This window comes from Dendropsophus ebraccatus, chromosome 10 (assembly GCF_027789765.1).
Source record: "Dendropsophus ebraccatus isolate aDenEbr1 chromosome 10, aDenEbr1.pat, whole genome shotgun sequence".
Lineage (NCBI taxonomy): Eukaryota > Metazoa > Chordata > Amphibia > Anura > Hylidae > Dendropsophus > Dendropsophus ebraccatus.
Genome location: NC_091463.1, coordinates 6,447,952 through 6,470,005, shown reverse-complemented (window position 1 = coordinate 6,470,005; position 22,054 = coordinate 6,447,952). Strand labels below are relative to the sequence as shown.

Sequence of the window (22,054 nt, the reverse complement as noted above, 5' to 3'; positions counted from 1 at the left end):
CCGGGGGAGACGGCTGTCACAGGGGTTAGATATGGACGGCTCCTATAGCACAGATCGCAATGGATTTTTCCAATATAGTTTCTGAATTTGCCACCCAGGACTAAAATCTCCAGCACCCTTAAAGGGGAACTCCAGAGGAAAAAAAAATTAAATCAACTGGTGTCAGAAAGTTATACAGATTTGTAATTTACTTCTGTTTAACAAACTCCAGTCATCCAGTACTTATCAGCTTCTGCAGGAAGTGGTGTATTCTCTCCAGTCTGACGCAGTGCTCTCTGCTGCCACCTCTGTCCATGTTAGAAACTGTCCAGAGCAGCAGCAAATCCCCATAGAAAACCTCTCCTGCTCTGCACAGTTCCTGAGATGGACAGAGGTGGCAGCAGAGAGCACTGTGTCAGACTGGAGAGAATACACCACTTCCTGTAGGACATACATCAGCTGATAAGTACTGGAAGACTAGAGATTATTAAATAAAAGTAAATTACAAATCTATATAACTATCTGACACCAGTTGATTTAAATGATATTTTTTGTGTAACTTTCCTTTTCGTCCTGCTGCGACTATTCTTGGTGCTTACGGTGGAGTTTCCTCGTGTTACATCAGGTTTCGGCTCCATATGGGATGCCGCTTTTAGGATAGCTGAGTCTTAAAGGAGGAAAAAAAATACGATCCCTCACTTTTTTTTTTTATTATAAATCAGCTTTCTTCTGACCTTGTTAAAAAAAAAGCAGCTAGTAAATTGGCGGGTTGTTTGCAGCAGTGTGTGCGGTGAGTGTGTGCGCGCGGTGTGTGGGCCACGGCCAGCCTGTGTCATCCCGTCACCCAGAGCATTACACATGACAGCCAGGATGACACTTCTGATTTCTCTTCTCCCCCCCCCCCCCCCCCCCCCCCCCTTCCTTTTTGCAGACCTGGTTAAGAAGTTACATCAAGCTGTTCCAGGCTCCGTGCCAACGCTGCGGAAAGTTCTTGCAGGACGGTCTGCCACCCACTTGGAGGGATTTCCGCACTTTAGAGGCTTTCCATGATACCTGTCGGCAGTAGTACAGACCGATCCATCCATGGTATGGGGCGGGAGGGGGGGCTAATCCGGTGCCCACTTTATGGCCGCTGTTTTTGAGAGGCGACATTTCAAAGTGGAATTTTTTGGCCTGAGATGAAGAAGTGTGGATGCGGCATCTGGGGAGCGGTGGACTTTGGATCTTACGCAGATGAGACATGGAAGGCGGTCATGTTAGAGCGCGGCTTCCTGCCTTGGGCATCGCGCTGACATTTGGAAACCGTTCAGACCCGGGACTCAGGGGGCGCTGGGGATGTGATGAGTTGTACATCTGGTCTCGGGGCTTATTAAACTCCGACTCCTGAAGAGATCAGGAAAACCGGGACTTGTTTCTGCATCCACCGCCAGGTGATATTTTGTAAAAAAAAAAAAATGGATATTTTGTTTCATTTTTATTAAATGAAATTTTCTACTTTCAATAAAAAAGTAATGTTTTATGCCCTTATAACCTAGCCAGGTGTATTGTATATGGTATAGGTGTATGTATACAGTCAGAGTATCGTATATAGATAGTATACAGGTCATAGAGGGGGTGGGGGGCTGGTTCTCATTTGGTCAGCCTGAGAAGATGATCCGGCTGCCACTTGTTCCTCTTTAGAACATGTTGATTGGGCATCGGAGACAATGACTATAGGCCGGGCATATTCACCAAGCTCTGACTAAGTCCGCTTTCCCATATCTGTGGCCGTGTTTACGGTCAGGAAACACTGATGAAGAAGCCTTTCAGGAGGCGTCAGGAAACCGTCAGTGTAAAAATGGACGTCACTTGTGAGCTGCAAAGCTGAGGGGGAAAGAGCGGCCTCTTGTGGCCGGAGGCATAGCACTTTTTCCTGCCGGAAGAGTGGCCGTCAGGGCTGGTAGCCAGTGGTTCCCGGCCTTGTCAATCACAGCGCCCCATTTAACTGTATGCACTTCTGAGTAGCAGCATGCACTGTTATAGGGCCAGCATGAGCACCTGGCGGCACTTGTCTGGGTGCTGGCACTGGCTCTGGCTGCCAAGCAAGTGTATCTGGAATTCCGGACAGTTTCCAAATGCATATTCGAAGATGTCTGGAAGTTTGGTTGCGCCCATAGGGTTTTATGAAGCATCCGTGACGGAATTCCGGATAGTTATGGGAAATTTCCTGTAATTTCCGGGCCTATCTTCAGGAAAAATCCTGATTGGTTTTGGTGTCCAACAGAAACCTAAGTGTCAAGAAATCGGGAAATCCGGCTAGACTTTCCTGATGTGTGAAGGAGGTCTTAAAGGGGCAAAACTTATTTTCTTTCAAATCAACTGGTGTCAGAAAGTTATATAGATTTTTTTATTTACTTCTAATTTATAATCTCCAGTCTTCCAGTCCTTATTAGCTGCTGTTTGTCCTGCAGGAAGTGGTGTTTTCTTGACACAGTGCTCTCTGCTGCCACCTCTGTCCATGTCAGGAACTGTCCAGAGCAGGAGAGGTTTTCTATGGGGATTTGCTGCTGCTCTGGACAGTTCCTGACATGGACAGAGGTGGCAGCAGAGAGCACTCAGACTGGAGAGAATACACCATTTCCTGCAGGACATACAGTGAGTCCAAGAAGTATTTGATCCCTTGCTGATTTTCTTTGTTTGCCCACTAATAAAGACACTATCCTTCAGCACTTTTAATGGTAGATATATTCTAACATGGAGAGACAGAATATCAAGAAAAAAATCCAGAATATAATTTTAAAGAATATATTTTAATTAATTTGTATTTCAATGAGGAAAATAAGTATTTGATCCCTCTTGCCAAACACACTCAATACTTAGTGGCAAAGCCTTTGTTTGCAAGCACAGCGGTGAGACGTTTGTTGTAGTTCACCACAAGTTTAGCACACACACCAGGGGGAATCTTGGCCCACTCTTCTTTGCAGATTCTCTCTAAATCCTGAAGGTTGGTGGGCTGTCGCTTGGCAACTCTGACCTTCAGCTCCCTCCATAGATTTTCCATCGGATTGAGGTCTGGCGACTGGCTGGGCCACTCCATGACCTTAATGTGATTTTTCTTGAGCCAATCCTTTGTTGCCTTTGCTGTATGTTTAGGGTCGTTATCATGTTGGAAGACCCAACTACGGCCCATTTTCAGAACCCTGGCAGAGGGGAGGAGGTTGTCCCTCAGGATTGTGCGGTACATGGCTCCATCCATCTTCCCAGTGATGCGGTGAAGTAGCCCTGTACCCTTGGCAGAGAAACACCCCCAAAACATTATGCTTCCACCTCCATGCTTGACGGTGGGCACAGTGTTCTTGGGGTCATAGGCAGCATTTTTCTTCCTCCACACATGGCGGGTGGAGTTGAGGCCAAAAAGTTCAATTTTGGTCTCATCTGACCACAAAACCTTCTCCCAATAACTTGGTTCATCTTTCAAATGATGATTGGCATACTTGAGGCGCGCCTCCACATGTGCTCTCTTCAGCAGGGGCACCTTCTCTCCACATGTGCTCTCTTCAGCACGGGCACCTTTCGGGCACTGCAGGATGTGAATCCATTGTTGCGCAAAGTGTTGCCAATTGTTTCCTTGCAAACTGTGGTCCCAGCTGCCTTCAGGTCATTTGCTAACTCCTGCCGAGTGGTTGCAGGACGATTTCTGACTGTTCTCAGCATCATTGCCACCCCACCAGGCGAAATCTTCTTTGGAGCACCGGGCCGAGGTCTGTTGGTTGTCATGTTATACTCTTTAAACTTTCTGATAATTGCACCAATAGTTGTTACTTTCACATCCAACACCTTACTAATCTTTTTGTAGCCCATTCCAGCTTTGTGAAGGTCAACAATTCTGACTCTGAGGTCCTGTGACAGCTCTTTGGTTTTACCCATGTTGGAGACTTGAAATCTGTGTGATCTGTCTGATTCTGTGGACAGTTGTTTTTCACACAAGTGATTAGTGAGAACAGGCGGCTTCAGGTCAGGTAACAAGTTGATTGGGAGTGTCTAACTGGTCTGTAAAAGCCAGAACTGCTAATGAATACTAAGGGATCAAATACTTATTTCACTCCATGAAATACAAATCAATTAATATATATTCCCTAGATTTATTTTCTGGATTTTCTTTTTAATATTCTGTCTCTCCATGTAAGAATACATCTACCATTAAAAGTATAGAATGATCATGTCTTTATTAGTGGGCAAACAAAGAAAATCAGCAAGGGATCAAATACTTCTTGGACTCACTGTACAGCAGCTGATAAGTACCGGAAGACTGGAGATTATTAAATAGAAGTAAATTACAAATCTCTGGCACTTTCTGGCACCAGTTGATTTGAAAGAAAAAAAATTGGGTGAACAATGGGCCATTGGACAGGTGTTGCCCATCATGGACATCCCCTCTAACAGTAGTAGGGGGCGCTGTCTGCTCTCATCGGTCTATAGGCTGAATCTTAGCTGCTTCACAGCTCCCCCGCCCCCATGAGGGTTCATGCAAAGATCACACACACAGGAAGCCTGATCTGTGCGCGGAGATGATTAGCCAAAGCAGCGACGACGCCTCAGTCCAGCTCCTCCGCTAATGAGGTCTCTGCAGCTGCTGCGAGCTCTGGGGTAAAGTAGCACAATGAGTGCTAAACGCTGCGGCCGTCACTCCCTGCTTGCTGTCAGTGAATGGGAACACTCACTTATATCCTGGCCTGGTGCATGTACAGTTGTTTTTAGTCCAGAACAGGGGGGGTCAAACTCACGGCCCTCTAGCTGATGCAAATCTACGATTCCCATCATGCCTGGACATGATGGGAGTTGTAGTTTCACAATAGCTGTTGTGCAGCATGTTTAATGCCCCTGGTCTAGACAATGCTCTACGAGCTAAACAAGCTTTTCTGTAGCGAGTCCTCTCTACCAGCTGATCGGCTTATGCGGTCTTTCCATTTCCCTCCAGGTCACAGTGTGCTTCCAAGGCTCCTGGGTGGATGGCCGCCCTACTCCTGACTTCCAGCTAGACTGCTACCCCAGTGTCCACCGTCACCAGTAAATAGAGGTTGGTCACCCTAGTCTGGGGTTGCAGGGTGGTGCGGAACCTGTTGGTCGCCCCGCAGCCTTACAGAGGGCACCACACCCTGGCTAGATCCTAGTGACAAACATGGGACAGTCTCCTGGCTGAAACTTTACCTGCGTTGATACATAGTAACAGTCTATCAGAGTGGACAGACTCTGCTCAGGACAATACTGATTCTTATTGAAGAGAGAGAGAGATGTATGAGACAGGGCTGGACTGGCCTTCTGGCATTTCTGGCCAATGCCAGATGGGCCGGTCCCATAAGTGGGTCAATCTTGTCTGCCTCCTGGTAATGTGCTATTTCCCTGCACCTTAATAGGGACAGGCCAGCATACCCAGAGGCCTCGGGTCACCGGCGTCAGCCTTTAAAAGGATACTCCGGCTATAAAAAAATTATTTCAAATCAACTGGTTTCAGAAAGTTACACAGATTCTTAATTTACTTCTATTTAAAATGCTCCAGTCTTCCAGTACTTATCAGCTGCTGTATGTCCTGCAGGAAGTGGTGTATTCTCTCCAGTATGACACAGTGCTCTCTGCTGCCACCTCTGTCCACGTCAGGAACTGTCAGAGCAGGAGAGGTTTTCTATGGGAGTTGCTACTGCACTGGACAGTTCCTGACATGGACAGAGGTGGCAGCAGAGAGCACTGTGTCAGACTGGAAAGAATACACCACTTCCTGCAGGACATACAGCAGCTGATAAGTACTGGAAGACTGGAGATTTTTAAATAGAAGTAAATTACAAAACCCTGGCTCTTTCTGGCACCAGTTGATCTGAAATAAGTTTTTTTTAGTGAACTACCCCTTTAAGGCTTTGTTCTCTAGGAATCTGCACACCGCAGCACGATTGTGGCGGCTATATGGGAGATATGAATATTAGATGGGACTCGCTCCTTATCGCTGATGTGGCCGGAGCAGCTTTTAGTGCTTGGCCGTTTCACCTGCAGATGTCTGGCGTCAGTGCGCTGCGGGGAACCTCAGCTGGGGGGCGCTCCATCCCATCGCTCAGCGCTCTCTCCGCAACGGGTGACATCTTGGCCCGCACTACCAGCAAACCATTAGGCTTAAAAGGCAACTGGATCGTGTCCTTAAGAAGACGGGAGCTGGTTGGAAATCATTATTGATCTCCTTCACCACACAATTACCTTCCTGATGTTACTTCATGGCAGTTCCTGGACGGAGTTAACTCCTTCATGACCAGATAGGAGCCTATAGCGCCCTCTGCAGTCATGGGCATTGCATATGCTGTAATACAACGTACTCCTTCCTGTGGTCTTCCAGCTGTCGCAAAACTACAACTCCCAGCATGCCCCGACCTAAGAGTTATAAATGGAGCAGCTGGAGAGTCACAGATTGGGCTATGCTGCAGCTGTATGTTGGCAGGGCATGCTGGGAGGTGTAGTTTTGCAATAGTTAGAATGCTTCCGTAAAGGGCAGGGATGGGGAACAGTGGCCCTCCAGCTGGCCAGGCATGATGGGAATTGTAGTTTTGCAACAGCTGGAGATCTTCAGGTTGAGGATGTATCGAGTGTGTAAGTGCCCTATTTCACTAGTTGATCGTTGGTTTAGGTCTGGACCTAGTCGCGGCCAATGGCCGACGATTGCCCAAACACCGGACACCTTACTTCTCCCCGCTCCCGTTCTTCTCTCCTGTGCTCCGCAGCTCCCCGGCTTGTGATTGGCTGAGCGGCCCGTCAGCTGACAGGACGCTGCAGCCATCAGGACTGGGAAGCTGCGGAGCACAGGAGAGAAGAACAGGAGCTGGGAGAGGTAAGGTGTCTGGTGTTTGGGCAATCGTCAGCCATTAACCACGCATCGCTGTTACATGTGGCGATGTGCGGTCGACGCCTGACAATTTTAGGTCCAAACTTAAACCAACAATCAGCTGATGATCATTGTCATCATCTGATCATTGTCTATTACACGGAGCGATAATTGGTGTAATAAGGCACTTAGAGGGGAAGTCCAGAATCCTTTCATACAATCCCATCAAGCCTTGCTGCAACATGCAGATCAGCTGGGCGGGGCTTAGGTGTAGCTCCTCCCTTTATGTGCCATAGTAGGCGGGGTTATCAGGCGTCCTCTCCTCACATCCAGGATAGGCTCAGTCTTTGTCCACTATGAATCATGGAAGAGTTTAATACTTGTGGCTGATCACTAATTCATGTGAAGACCTGAATGTTCTATCATCAGGATCATCAAGTTCTGGCGACTCAGTGACCTCTACCCACAATGCTTTGCACAGAGAAAGAACGTGTTAGGACAACCATTAACCCCCTGGCTCTTCTTTCATGTATCTGTCACAAGGCAGTAACCATTTGTGTCAATGTGCATTGCTGTGTCCTGAAATGCGTGGTCACCACAACATGTGACACGACTGTCAGCAGAACTATCGGTAATGTATGACGATGTCACAGTGCGGCCGTTGCAGCCACAGCAGAAAAGGGTCTTGTTGATTGATGTCCGTCTGTTTCATGCTCTTACCTCTCATTGAAGTGAATGAAAACCTGAAATGCTTCACATCCCTGGGCAGCACTCACAGCCGGTGCAGAGAACACTCTGTTGGAGTGATAGTCACTCGTTTTGAGTCCTTACCTCTCATAGAAGTCATTGGAAACCTGAACTATGTGCTTGTCCCGTGAGAGAAACAGGAACTCCTGAACTGATAAGGCATTTCCAGTCCTTACCTCTCATAGATGCCAATGGGAAGTGAATGTATTGTAATATTGTCTCACTGAGCTATCTGCCCACAATGCATTGCACGGGCTCTCCTCATAGGACGTTGCACGGTCTCTTCTCATAGGACGTTGCACGGTCTCTTCTCATAGGACGTTGCACGGTCTCTTCTCATAGGACATTACACTGTCTCCCCTCATAGGACATTGCACAGGCTATCCTCATAGGACGTTGCACGGTCTGTCCTCATAGGACGTTGCACAGTCTCTCCTCATAGGACGTTGCACGGTCTGTCCTCATAGGACGTTGCACGGTCTGTCCTCATAGGATGTTGCACGGTCTCTCCTCATAGGACATTGCACGGTCTTTCCTCATAGTCCATTGCACTGGCTCTCATAGGACGTTGCACAGACCGTCCTCATAGGTCATTGCACGTTCTTCCCTCATAGGACGTTGCACAGACCGTCCTCATAGGTCATTGCACGTTCTTCCCTCATAGGACGTTGCACGGTCTCACCTCATAGGTCATTGCACAGACCGTCCTCATAGGTCACTGCATGTTCTCTCCTCATAGGACGTTGCACGGGCTCTCCTCATAGGACGTTGCACGGGCTCTCCTCATAGGACGTTGCACGGGCTCTCCTCATAGGACGTTGCACGGGCTCTCCTCATAGGAAGTTGCACGGGCTCTCCTCATAGGACGTTGCACGGGCTCTCCTCCTAGGACGTTGCACGGGCCCTCCTCTCAGGACCTTGCACGGTCTCTCCTCATAGGACGTTGCACGGGCTCTCCTCTCAGGATGTTGCACGGTCTCTCCTCATAGGACGTTGCACGGGCTCTCCTCATAGGACGTTGCACGGGCTCTCCTCATAGGACGTTGCACGGGCTCTCCTCATAGGAAGTTGCACGGGCTCTCCTCATAGGACGTTGCACGGGCTCTCCTCCTAGGACATTGCACGGGCCCTCCTCTCAGGACCTTGCACGGTCTCTCCTCATAGGACGTTGCACGGGCTCTCCTCTCAGGATGTTGCACGGTCTCTCCTCATAGGACGTTGCACGGGCTCTCCTCATAGGACGTTGCACGGGCTCTCCTCATAGGAAGTTGCACGGGCTCTCCTCATAGGACGTTGCACGGGCTCTCCTCCTAGGACATTGCACGGGCCCTCCTCTCAGGACCTTGCACGGTCTCTCCTCATAGGACGTTGCTTGGGCTCTCCTCTCAGGATGTTGCACGGTCTCTCCTCATAGGACGTTGCACGGTCTCTCCTCATAGGACGTTGCACGGGCTCTCCTCATAGGACGTTGCACGGGCTCTCCTCCTAGGACATTGCACGGGCCCTCCTCTCAGGACCTTGCACGGTCTCTCCTCATAGGACGTTGCACGGGCTCTCCTCTCAGGATGTTGCACGGTCTCTCCTCATAGGACGTTGCACGGTCTCTCCTCATAGGACGTTGCACGGTCTCTCCTCATAGGACGTTGCACGGGCTCTCCTCTCAGGATGTTGCACGGTCTCTCCTCATAGGACGTTGCACGGGCCCTCCTCTCAGGACCTTGCACGGTCTCTCCTCTCAGGACGTTGCACGGTCTCTCCTCATAGGACGTTGCACGGTCTCTCCTCATAGGACGTTGCACGGTCTCTCCTCATAGGACGTTGCACGGTCTCTCCTCTCAGGACGTTGCACGGGCTCTCCTCATAGTGAGGAGTCACTCCCCAAGCCTTTACTTCAGTATAAAGCAGTGGAATCCTATTACGCCATCACCTGTGCTTCCATTGTCCGTTCTCTTGCAGGGTGATGTCCGTTTTTTACAGCAAGTTGTCATATAACTAGATATCAATGTGTTTCAGTTCATACAAGAACCTCCCGGAATTCAGTGTAATGTGTTGATAGATGGCGGATACACTTTACCCTATGTATATACCTCAGAGGTCACATGATGTGCTCGCCAGGCGTTCTATCCATTCACTAACCAGTTTTATAATGTCATCCTGACAGGATTCACCACAATAGATGGACCCGACACCTTTCTATGTTACATTGTGAAGTAGGCGGCTTCCTCGGGAACCAATGTCCTTACCTCTCATAGAAGCCAATGGGAAGTGCAGGTATTGTCAGGTGCTCCCTGAGATACCTGCCCACAATACATGGCACTGGCTATATACCCAACCTTCTATCTACTATCATTGTGGTCCTGTCTATAGAACAGAGAGGCCACAACAATACGTATCCCCCCCCCCCCCCCTCCAGCTGTTGCAAAACTACAACTCCCAGCCATAAAATGTCCCTGATGGGATTTGCAGGTGTTTGAGCCCCAGAGAGAAGCTTCTCCAGTCTTCCAGTACTTATCAGCTGCTGTATGCTCTGCAGGAAGTGGTGTATTCTCTCCAGTCTGACACGGTGCTTTCTGCTGCCACCTCTGTCCATGTCAGGAACTGTCCAGAGCAGCAGCAAATCCCCATAGAAAACCTCTCCTGCTCTGGACAGTTCCTGACATGGACAGAGGTGGCAGCAGAGAGCTCTGTGTCAGACTGGAGAGAATACACCACTTCCTGCAGGACATACAGCAGCTGATAAGTACTGCAAGGCTGGAGATTTTTTTTTTGTAGAAGTAAATGATGAATCTCTGACACTTTCTGGCACCAGTTGATTTGAAAGAATAAGATTTTGTTGAACAATCCCTTTAATTTCCCCCTTGTGCGGCAGTCTGAGAGGAGACGTTTCCCGTTCCCTTCACCTTCCCCGTTCTCACTTTCACTTCAATGTCAATACTGTTACACATGTTGGGGATTGTTTAATTTGTGCCCCCCGGGAGCCCCCGCACCCCCGTCATGCATTTTTCATGGCCGTTTGCCGCTGTTCCTCTCTTTGCCTCAGGAGCTCGTATTGATCAAGACACAGAAAAAGAGCGCAATTTCCTCCTCAAGGCCTCCTGTCAGCCGCCGCCGCCGCGCTTCCTCCCGGGCCCCCTCTGGCCTCCGCTTCCATTTATGGGAAAAAGTTTTCCAAGTCATCAGGCCGTAAAAGTCAACTCCATCCTGGAGCCTCCGAGGAGCCGAACGTCCCCGGTAATTCCGAGGAAATGTAACATTCATGAGACGTGTCTTGTATCATGTGAGGAGGGGGGGGGGAGGGCGGCCTTGGAGGGAGCGTCCATCTCCTCTCTCCTCATATGTAGCAGAGCTGCAGCCATCACATACACCACACATAGCACTGTGAGCATGCTCGGACCGGCAGTCCTATGTAACACCACAAGAAACAGTGTCAGTGTCTCCCTATCCTGTACCCCGAGTTTCACTATCCTGTACCCCAACTGTCATTATTCTGTCCCCCGTGTCACTGTCCTGTACCCCGAGTGTCACTATCCTACACCCCGTGTCATTATTCTGTCCCCCGTGTCACTGTCCTGTACCCCGAGTGTCACCATCCTGCACCCCGAGTGTCACTATCCTGTCCCCCGAGTGTCACTATCCTGTACCCCGAGTGTCACTATCCCGCACCCCGAGTGTCACTATCCTGCACCCCGAGTGTCACTATCCTGTCCCCCGAGTGTCACCATCCTGTCCCCCGAATGTCACCGTCCTGTCCCCCGAGTGTCACCGTCCTGTCCCCCGAGTGTCACCGTCCTGTCCCCCGAGTGTCACCGTCCTGCACCCCGAGTCATTATCCTGTCCCCCGAGTGTCACTATCCTGTCCCCCGAGTGTCACCATCCTGTCCCCCGAGTGTCACTATCCTGTACCCCGAGTGTCACCATCCTGTCCCCCGAGTGTCAGCGTGGTTCCCTTGCACCTGTCTTTATGGCCCTGTCTCTGGTCTATAGGGGGCGCTATATGTTCCTCTGGGCACAGATGGGGATACAGCAGATGGTGGGGGGGAGACTATTATCCAGCATTCTCCATCCCGTCCTGCACGGTGATGTCCTCACTCGGATACATTGTTGCGATGTGATTGATACTGAACCCCTTGATGTGGAGTATCTGAGTACAGAACCTTCAGTCCCGGGACCCCCGTGCTCTGCTGTCACTCCGGCTGCCTAGGAGAAGATGATGGAGTTGTGTGCGGTTCTGCGCGTCGTCTTGGCAGCTCTTCCTCCTGACAATCCCCGTCAGATCCGCGCTCCATCCCATCAAAGCCAAGAAACAAGGTGACTTTATTAGACCAAAATAAACAGAAGCATGAATAATTAACAGCGGAGTACAGAGAGCCCTGCCGGAGCCGTGTCCTCGCCCAACCTCTACCGGGTGGGGGGCGCACAGAGAAAAGTCTGGAACTTGTAGTTACACAACTGTATACTCCAGAGCTGCGCTCACTATTCTGCTGGTGGGATCACTGTGTACATACATTACATTACTGATCCTGAGTTACATCCTGTATTTCTTTTATTAAAATTTTAAACGTAATAAATACAGAAATAACACACCATATCTGACCAGAACAAAACAATAAATAGAAAAATGAAACCACCGGTCAATCCCCGCACTCATTCCTCCACACATACAACCAATATACCTATATACACCTATATACAATATATACACCCATATACCTATATACAATATATACACCCATATACAATATATTCACAATATAAACTATTTAGCTAAACATATTAATAAGCTATATACACTACTATATACAAACCTATATATACTACTATATACTATACACCTATATACACTACTATATACTATACACCTATATAAATAACTAAATGTGAACCCCCTGGCCCAGTTGCATTGTGCACAACCTAATACCACAGACATAATTCTACTCAACCCAACACCAACTAAACAAGACATCATTACACAAATAAACTAAAACTAAACAAGACACGATACAAAATAATAACCTATAACTAAACAATACATATAATATATTTTTTTTTTTTTTTTTTTTTTTTTGGCCCTGAGCTGGTCCCGCATCCCATGCCCCCAGTACATGATCACGGACGTCCATGAACCAGCCCAGGATTTTATATATATATAAAGTCCCAACAAAGTCCCACAGAAGCCCCCTCCCCCCTTTTACCCACCACCCAACCTATCACTAAACCCGAACCCCAGGTGCAAACAAAACATATATAATACATACAGTATATACAATTTATACAAACATACAAAGACAATCACAATACAAAAATATATAACTTACTAAACCCAACAATAATGAGACTTCTCAGCCCCACACACAGCCCGAAAGCCCAAGATCAGCGCCTGCAAGCCCTATACTCCAGTATCTCTACAGCACAAAACAAAAGACTAAGGTGCCAGCATCAGCCGCCACCAGGAGAGGAGACGCAGGCTAAGGAACCTTATAGGCAGAGCCCCTCCAAAGACAAGAGGCCCTACCAGCCCCCAGCCTCTCGTACTCCAGAGAGCGCACCTTCACCAGGTCACCGAGTGTGCCCCTAACCACCTCATCCACAGGGGGCGCTGTGCCCCTAACCACCTCATCCACAGTGGGCGCTGTGCCCCTAACCACCTCATCCACAGGGGGCGCTGTGCCCCTAACCACCTCATCCACAGGGGGCGCTGTGCCCCTAACCACCTCATCCACAGTGGGCGCTGTGCCCCTAACCACCTCATCCACAGGGGGCGCTGTGCCCCTAACCACCTCATCCACAGGAGGCGCTGTGCCCCTAACCACCTCATCCACAGGAGGCGCTGTGCCCCTAACCACCTCATCCACAGGGGGGATTTTACGCTGCGTCGACACTAAACACCGTGCACTCCATGTGTGGTACCTGACCACTATGCTGACTAGGAATAAAGTGCTCCGGTCCCAGCCACCAAGGTTTCTGAATGCTCCATAGGCCCATTCCGCATAGGAGAGACGGGCCAACCTGGGCCACCCGATGGAAGCGCCCACCCTGGTGTAAACCTCTGTATTAAAGGGACAATGAAGCAGAAAATGCTCCATGCTTTCCAGCATGCCTCCACACTCCTCCCAGGGACATCCCCGATCCTCAGAGCTCCTGCACTTCAGATTGTCCCTCACATACAGTTTCCCATGGAAGCAGCGCCAAGCCAAGTCCCAAAACTTCAAGGGGATCCTGATGGAATTCAATAGGCCCAAACCAACCTCCAGATCCCGGCTTGGGCAATCCTTGAGCGTCAGCGGTTTTTGGAAATGGGATGACAGGACCCTATTGTCAAGGAATTTCCTCGACAGAGTCCTAATCTCCCACATCCCCAAACCCCATCGACGAATGACCTTCAGAACCAGGGTAGCATAAGCCGGAAGATGCCCGTGTGGTGTGCGGAGATCCTTCACTTGCCCTCCTGTCTCCCATTCCTGGAAGAAAGGCCGAAACCATCCCCTACAGGAGAATACCCACGGAGGAGCCCTCTCTTTCCAGAGGTTTGCAATGTTGGTCTTAAGAAAGGTATTCACCAGGAACACCACGGGGTTGACCATACACAACCCCCCTTGTCTCCTCGTACGGTAAGTAACCTCCCTCTTGACTAGGTTCAGTCTATTCCCCCATAACAGGTGGAAGAACACACTGTAGACCCGAGTCCAGAGCGGCTCTGGCAAAATGCAAACACTGCCCAGATATATCAGCAAAGGGAGCAGAAAAAGTTTTGATCAGGTTAACCCTTTCCCTGAGGGTCAAAGACCAACCCTTCCACTGATCCACCTTCTGAGCGGCGATCTTAAGCCTGCTGTCCCAGTTTTGTTTGGGGTAATCCCCTTGGCCAAATTCAATGCCAAGAACTTTTGCAAACTCCTGGGGCTCTGGAAGGGTGTCCGGGAGATCAAATCCAGGATCTCCACCTCCCAGCCAGAGACTCTCACACTTACCCTGGTTGATCTTGGACCCAGATGCCTCTGAGTAGCGCTCCACCTCTGACATCACACACTGCACCTCCTCTTGCGAGGAGACGAATATGGTGACATCATCGGCGTACGCTACCACCCTTGGAGTGGAATCCGGCACCGCAGGGTCCATTCTCACCCCTGTCAACGGTCCACAATGAATCCTCCTAAGGAAAGGATCAATTGCAAACACGTACAACAGTGGGCTCAAAGGGCAACCCTGACGGACACCAGACCCAACCTCAAAAGAGCGGCCAATCCAACCATTCACAAGCGGGAAACTCTCTGCCCCTGCATACAAGGTCTTAAGCCAATCAGCAAACCCCCTCGTCAGGCCATATCTCAGAAGGACAGACCAGAGGTACTCGTGGTTAACCCGATCAAACGCTTTTGCCTGATCCAAGGACAGCAAGTACCCCTTCCACTGACCCGCCCTACCCTGCTCCACAGCCTCCCGGACACCGAGCACAGCACTAAAGGTACTGCGGCCTGGAACAGAGCAATGCTGGGCCCCCGAAAGGAGCTGGGGTGCAAACTTCACCAGCCGATTAAACAGCACTTTTGCCAGAAATCTTTCTGTCCACATTGAGAAGCGCTATGGGACCCCAATTCTCAATGCGGGACGGGTCTTTACCCTTTGACAAGATGATCAAGGCTGACCTCCTCATTGACCTCGGCAGAGTGCCCGAGAAGAGACACTCATTAAATACCTCAGTCAAGAGGGGAACAAAAGTGTCCTTAAAGGTCTTATAGAACTCAGATGTTAAGCCATCTGGACCGGGTGACTTCTTGAGGGCAAGACCATCAATAGCCACCCTGACTTCCTCTTCTTGGATCATCTCTGTCAAAACGACAAGAGAGGGGTCTACCCCTGGTTCAGGGACGGTTTCAGTCAAGAAAGCTGAGGCCTTATCCCGATCTAGATCCTTCCTCCCCAAGAGGTGCGAGTAAAAGGATCTGACAACCTCCAGAATCCCTGATCTGGACCTTTTCAGGGATCCTGTACTATCAATCAGTCCTGAGACGATTTTACTATTCACTGACATCTTGCAGTTTCTGTAAGGGTCGGGCGAGCGGTACTTCCCGTAGTCCCTCTCAAAAACCAAAGATGCGTGTCTATCATACTGGCACCTCATTAGCAAGGCTTTCACTCTGGAGATATCATCACAACTACCTCCAGTCGAGACAAGACATTCAAGTTTCTTCCTCAGGCCCTGGTACAGGCGATACCTGTCCAGACTCCTGAGGCTCGAGAGCTGGCGGAAGAATCTCGCAACCCTTTTTTTGAACATCTCCCACCACTCTGACTTACTGCTACAAAGGCCCAGCAATGGTACCTGGCTCTGAAGAAAATCCTCAAAGGACTGTCTTATTTCCGCTTCTTCCAAGAGAGACGAATTGAGCTTCCAGTAGCCTCTACCTATCCGGGGGGTCTCTGTAACATTCAGAGAAAACAAAATGAAACAGTGGTCGGAGAACTCCACCTCAACAACGGAAACCGCTGAAGAGACGGCTTCCTCCTTTAAATAAAACCTGTCTATCCTGGACCTACAACTACCCCTATGATAGGTGAATCCCGCGTGGCCTGGTGTATGCCGGATGTGAACATCCACCAGGCGAGCCTCACTAGCTATACTATTCAGGGCGACGCCATCATGTCAGCTTGTCTCTGGAACCTCCCCTATCCTGGGGCCTCGTGACAGCATTGAAGTCCCCTCCAAAGATCACCTGCCATAAAAAGATAGGGCTTGATCCTCATAAAGAGACACTTCCGATCCCACTTGGACTGTGGACCATAGATGTTAATAAGGCGAAGTTCTTGTCCCTTCATGAGGACATCTAGAATCAGGCACCTCCCCATTTCTAACTCAATAACCCGTCGGCATTCTACCGGTGCGGCAAAAAGTACCGCCACCCCGCTATACGGCTCGGCCGCAAGAGACCAGTAGGAGGGCCCATTCCTCCATTCCCTTCTGGCTTTAAATATAGATGACATGTCTGTTAGCCTGGTCTCCTGCAAAAAGAAAATGTCAGCATTAATGTGGGCAAAATAATCATAGGCCGCAAATCTAGCCGTATCTGACTTAATGCTGGCTACATTAATGGAAGCCAGCGTCAACGGAGAGGGTGCCGCCATCATGGGTGATTGAGTTCGATGGCTTTCTTCTTCCCACCCCCTTTCTTACCCTCCTCACACTCCACGTCAGAAGAACTCATAACCCTTTTTAGTGATACTGAAGTGTCCATATCACCAGGCCTATCAATATTACCGTCCTCGTCCCCAGACTCCGGGCCAGTCCCCTCCCCTGAGGACACAACCTCCCCAGGAGAAAAAGACTCGGCGCCCCCTGGAGGCTTTGCCGCCACCTTCAGAACCTCACCCTCAGCTTCCTCTTCTGGAGAGGAAGAGATGTTGTTGAGGGCTTGGAACTGATTAGAAAGACCGATCAGAGGGGAGCAAGTCTCACCTTCCTTTTGCACCTGGACCAGGGTAGGAGAAGATCTCAAATCTCCCTTTTTTCTACTTGTACCCCGCTTACGTTTCTTCTCCTGCCATCCCTCCCCGTCATCCTCATTCGCGCTCTCACAATGGGACGACTCAGGGGTGACAGCACCTTCCTCTCTACGCAACCTCCTGACCTCCTCATTCAGTTCATCATCCCTCAGGGCCTCAGCAGCATGACTGGCCTCTGGGACAGGACCAGAGGTTCTCCCAGTAACTCGGGATTCCCCCATGGCCCTCTCCTTTTGGCGCTTATCAAGACGTCTCAGTCTCGCTGGTGTCATCTTCTTGCTATTCCTCACTGGCCCCTCAGATCCTTCACCCCTGCTAGTCCCCTCCCCAGCAGATTCCAGCTCTCGGCCTTTACCCGCCGGGGCCAAGACCGCATTGGCAAAGGAACGGGGACAACGACTGAAAGGGTGACCTAAGTCACCACACAGGTGACACCTAATCTCCGCACAAGATGCAGCATGATGGCCTACACCCCCACACAAGGCACATTTCTGTACCGTACAGTTGGCACTGAAGTGTGTGGGGTCGCCGCACCTGTGACAGAGCTTCGGCTGACCCTGGTAGAAGATCTGGATACGATCTCTCCCGAGGAAGGCAGAAGATGGAATATGGGTAACCGTATTTCCTGAACGTCTGAGTTTTACCACAAACGTCCAGGCCCCTGACCAGACGCCAAACTCATCCCTATTTTTTTGTGGAATACCAATGACCTCACCGTACCGCCCTAACCATGTCATGATATCCACACAAGAGAGTGACTCATTACGGGTCAAGACGGTCACTCTCTTGACTTCATTTTGGCGAGACAATGCCTGCACGGCAAAGTCCCGCCAGCCGGGCTCGTTCTTTATCAATTCATAGTTCGACCAGAAAAGCTCAAGCCTCTCCGGCCGAACAAAACTGACATCGAACTCGGGTGTACCATGAGGATGTATCAAAGCATAGATGTCAGTTGCCTTGAAGCTCATCTTCAGCAGGAGCTCAACCACCTTGGTCCTTGAAGGACATGTATCACTGCCCCGCCACCGAAGACGAACCACATTCCTACGGAAACCACCCTGCCCGGCTGTTGGAAGGGACCAAGTGGTGTCCCCTCCTCTTTGTTCTCGGAAGGCAGCAAGGCCATGCCTTTCTATCCAGTAGGATAGATCAACCTCTCTTCCCTCTACATTGATCGATCTTTCCCCCTTCTTAAGAGCCTCCAGGAAACGCCATCGCAACATGCCGTCCCCAGAGCCTGGAGATGAGGAGGGCATTCTACCTCCCCCAGCAGCAGCGGCCCCCGCATAACTTCTCCTAGGGGCCGTCACTGCTGGGGGTGCAACCGGACCAGTCCCTGCCCCTACACCACCATCACCACCTCCCCCAATAACATTGTCTCTAGTAACTTCCCCAATCCTCCCCATAGCATCACCACCACCCCCAATAACAGCATCACCATCTTCAATGACATTGTCCCCAGTAACATTACCACCACCTGCAATAACATTTTCCCCGATCACATCATTCCCACCCCCAATAACATCACCACCCCCCATAACACCATCACTACCACCCCCAATAACACTGTCCCTGGTCACCCCACACTCCATCACTTCATCATTCATACACCCCGCACCCCCATCCCCTCCCTCATTCACACTGGCTGGACCAGCAGCAGATGCAGCACAGGATGATAATGATGAGTCTTTTGTTCTTGCTATCATTTTTGCCTCAGCATCCCGGGGCACTAGAGCTGGGACAGCCTCCGCTGGCCCTTTAAGGGACCGGACAGCCTGCTTGCCCGGTCTAGAGGCCATCCCAACTCTGTTCTTTTTAGTGCCCTCCGCCTCATCAGCAGTGTCTTTAGCATTGTCCACATGCCGCTGATCAGTGGGATCAGTGGCACCAATACAAAACAAAATTTCCCTTTTTTCAGTTTTTATTCGGCCAGTCTTATTGGGAGCGTCTGGAGCCCCCGCAACTACCTCCGGCACTGGGTCACCACAGGGGAGCGAACTACAGCACCGGAGTCTGCCTTTTTGCCCACCGCTGGGCCACCCTCACTGTCCGGCCGTTTGGCCGATGCCTTCTCTGCTCCATCCCTGCTACTACAAACAAGGCTGGAGCTCAGCGCCCTTTTAGCATCTGTATTCTCCCCGCACCTTTGCACCGAGTCCACTACAGAACACGGGCTGGGTAATGGGGCTCGCACAATGAACGGACCCTGCGGCCGGCTCAGGGGTCTCAGGGAGGGAGGTGTAGATATAACTCACCACTTCTTGCTGCTTTGCCTTGGTCTTTCCCTTCTTGCCCCCAGGTGCCTCCTCTGGGAGTTCATCTCCAAACACAAAGTTCTGAGGGCACACTGGGGACTCGATCATCCTGATCTGGGCCATGAGCGCCCCTCCCTGGCCGATGCTGTCACTGTCCTCCCCTGAGTCGGCAGGTGTCACCACTGGCTGCTGTGCAGGGGGCCCACTGTACGGAGCCTGCTGGTGTTGCTGCAGGCTGCCAGGTGGGTCTGGCTGTTGGTCTTCATCCATCTCATCGTTGTTGTCGTCATCATCATCATCATCATCATCATCCACCTGGCTTTCAGGTTACAGCCCCATCAACCTTCTTTCTCTGTTATCAGCCATCTCCCAGAAACGGTCATCATTTATAAGTTTTTCTTTAAATCCACCACTCATCTCCCGTATCTCCGCTTTCCTCTCCTCCAAATCTCTTATTTCACCTTCAAGTTTCTTTACCTCCGCCTGGATCTCAGACTTCTTCCTCTTTGTAGCCTGGTTAGCCCTGGCACGGGCGTAGCACACTTCCTCCCGGAGCCTCCTCAGAGACTTGCTGGCTTCTTCATACTCACGGAGGTGGCTCATGACCCGGGAGCCATAGGTGGAGACAGACTCCCGGGCCCTCTGCACTCCCCAGCCTTCCTCACCGAGGTCAGCTTCACCCCCGTGAGCACTCAGCTTTCCTCCAGAAGTACCTGGCTTTCTGCTGGTGGCACTCTGCTTTCCTGAGGTGGATTCTTCCTTTTTGGAAACCTTTTGGCTTCTCTGGTTGTCCACAGCCTCAGTGGGGAGAGTAGGAATGGAAGTACTGCGACTCCTGGTGGAACGACTCATCCCCGAATCCTCAGGTGTACAGGCCACTTGCTGGCTTCTCCTGCTCCCCGGCGGCCTACCTCGGGAAACAGAAGCCTGGACCTCGCCTCTCTCGCTCATGCCTGGAAACCCGCTCCCTCCCTGGGGAGGAGAGAGCAGGCCCAGGGGCAGATCTTGCTTGGAGCTCAGGAGCAGCAGACTCGCACAGCAGGACCACACCCAAAACTAATTGGAGCTGCAATCACCACTCCAGAGCTGCACTTGCTGGTGGGGTCACTGTGTACATACATTACTGATTCTGAGTTACATCCTGTATTATACTCCAGAGCTGCACTACTATTCTGCTGGTGAGGTCACTGTGTACATACATTACATTACTGATCCTGAGTTACATCCTGTATTATACTCCAGAGCTGCACTCACTATTCTGCTGATGGAGTCACTGTGTACATATAATACTGATCCTATTTATTTCCTTTATATATATATAGTGGTACCTTGGTTTAAGAGTAACTTGGTTTAGGGTACGTTCACACTTACTGGATCCGCAGCTTATTTAATGCTGCAGATCCGCAGCAGATTTTATTTAAATAACTGAACACACCATCAAATCTGCTGATCCTGTAGGTGTGAACGCACCCTTAGGGTACAAACCCACTTGACGTATTTCGCGTGAATCAGTCTTAAAAATAAGCAGGCAAAACGCAGGTTGGCTTTATACAATTGTTCTGCGTTAAAATACGCAATTGCGTATTTTTGAAGCGTGAAGCTTGTTGTTAGCAAAGCATCAGTTGTTAACAACCTGTGCGAAAAACGCATGTAGCTTCATGCTTCAAAAATACGCAATTGCATATTTTAACGCAGAACAATTGTATAAAGCCAACCTGCGTTTTGCCTGCTTATTTTTAAGACTGATTCACGCAGCAAATAAGTCAAGTGGGTTTGTACCCTTAAGAGCGTTTTGGTTTAAGAGCTCACAGTTTTTCAAAATGTTACATGTTATTCAGAATAATAAATCATTATTTTTGGGGTGTGGAACCAATTGTCTGCATTTCTATGATTTCTTATGAGAAAATTTGCTTTGGTTTACGAGTGGATTTGGATTACAAGCGCCATCCTGGAACGAATTATGCTCCTAATCCAAGGCACCACTGTATATATATACAGCCCAGTATACCATTATATGTATATACAGCCCGGCATACCATTATATATATGTATATACAGCTCGGCATACCATTATTTATATATGTATATACAGCCCAGCATACCATTATATATGTACACAGCCCAGCATACCATTATATATATGTATATACAGCCCGGCATACCATTATATATATATATATACAGCCCGGCATACCATTATTTATATATGTATATACAGCCCAGCATACCATTATATATGTATACAGCCCAGCATACCATTATATATGTATACAGCCCAGCATACCATTATATATATGTACACCGCTAAAAATAATAAAGGGAACACTTAAACAACACAATATAACTCCAAGTCAAACTTCTGTGAAACAAACTGTCCACTGAGGAAGCAGCACTGACTGACACTGTCATATGCAAATAGCAAGACACACTCAATAAAGGAGGGTCCTGCCGGTGGGGACCACAGACCACTTCTCACTACATCGGCTTTCTGGCTGATGTTTTGGTCACTTCTGAATGTTGTTGGTGCTTTCACACTCGTGGTAGCATGAGACGGTATCTACAACCCACACAAGTGGCTCAGGTAGTGCAGCTCATCCAGAATGGTACATTAATGACTGTGGCAATAAGGTTTGCTGTGTCCGTCAGTGTAGTGTCCAGAGGCTGGAGCAGCTACCAGGAGACAGGCCAGTACACAAGGAGATGTGGAGGAGGCCGTAGGAGAGCAACACCCAGCAGC

The 22,054-nt window shown here is 49.8% G+C and overlaps 2 protein-coding genes across 3 annotated transcripts in view; one reads left to right on the top strand and one right to left on the bottom strand.

Annotated features, from left to right (window-relative positions):
* MED27 (mediator complex subunit 27) overlaps positions 1-5,044 on the top strand; it is a 160,499-nt gene extending 155,455 nt beyond the window's left edge. Inside the window, exon 8 of one of the 2 annotated variants that reach the window (XM_069943620.1) lies at positions 4,937-5,044. In XM_069943620.1, the coding sequence (XP_069799721.1) occupies positions 4,937-5,029 (93 nt within the window). In that variant the 3' untranslated portion in view covers positions 5,030-5,044. Of the gene's footprint in view, positions 1-910; positions 1,499-4,936 lie in introns of those variants that run through there. The other variant, XM_069943619.1, reaches the window with a different exon arrangement.
* The window catches only part of GTF3C4 (general transcription factor IIIC subunit 4), a 660,517-nt gene extending 641,125 nt beyond the window's left edge, over positions 1-19,392 (bottom strand). The window contains exon 1 of the mRNA XM_069986646.1: positions 19,318-19,392. The gene's annotated coding sequence lies outside the window, so the exon portion shown is untranslated. The remainder of the gene's footprint in view (positions 1-19,317) is intronic.
* Positions 19,393-22,054: the final 2,662 nt, after the last annotated feature.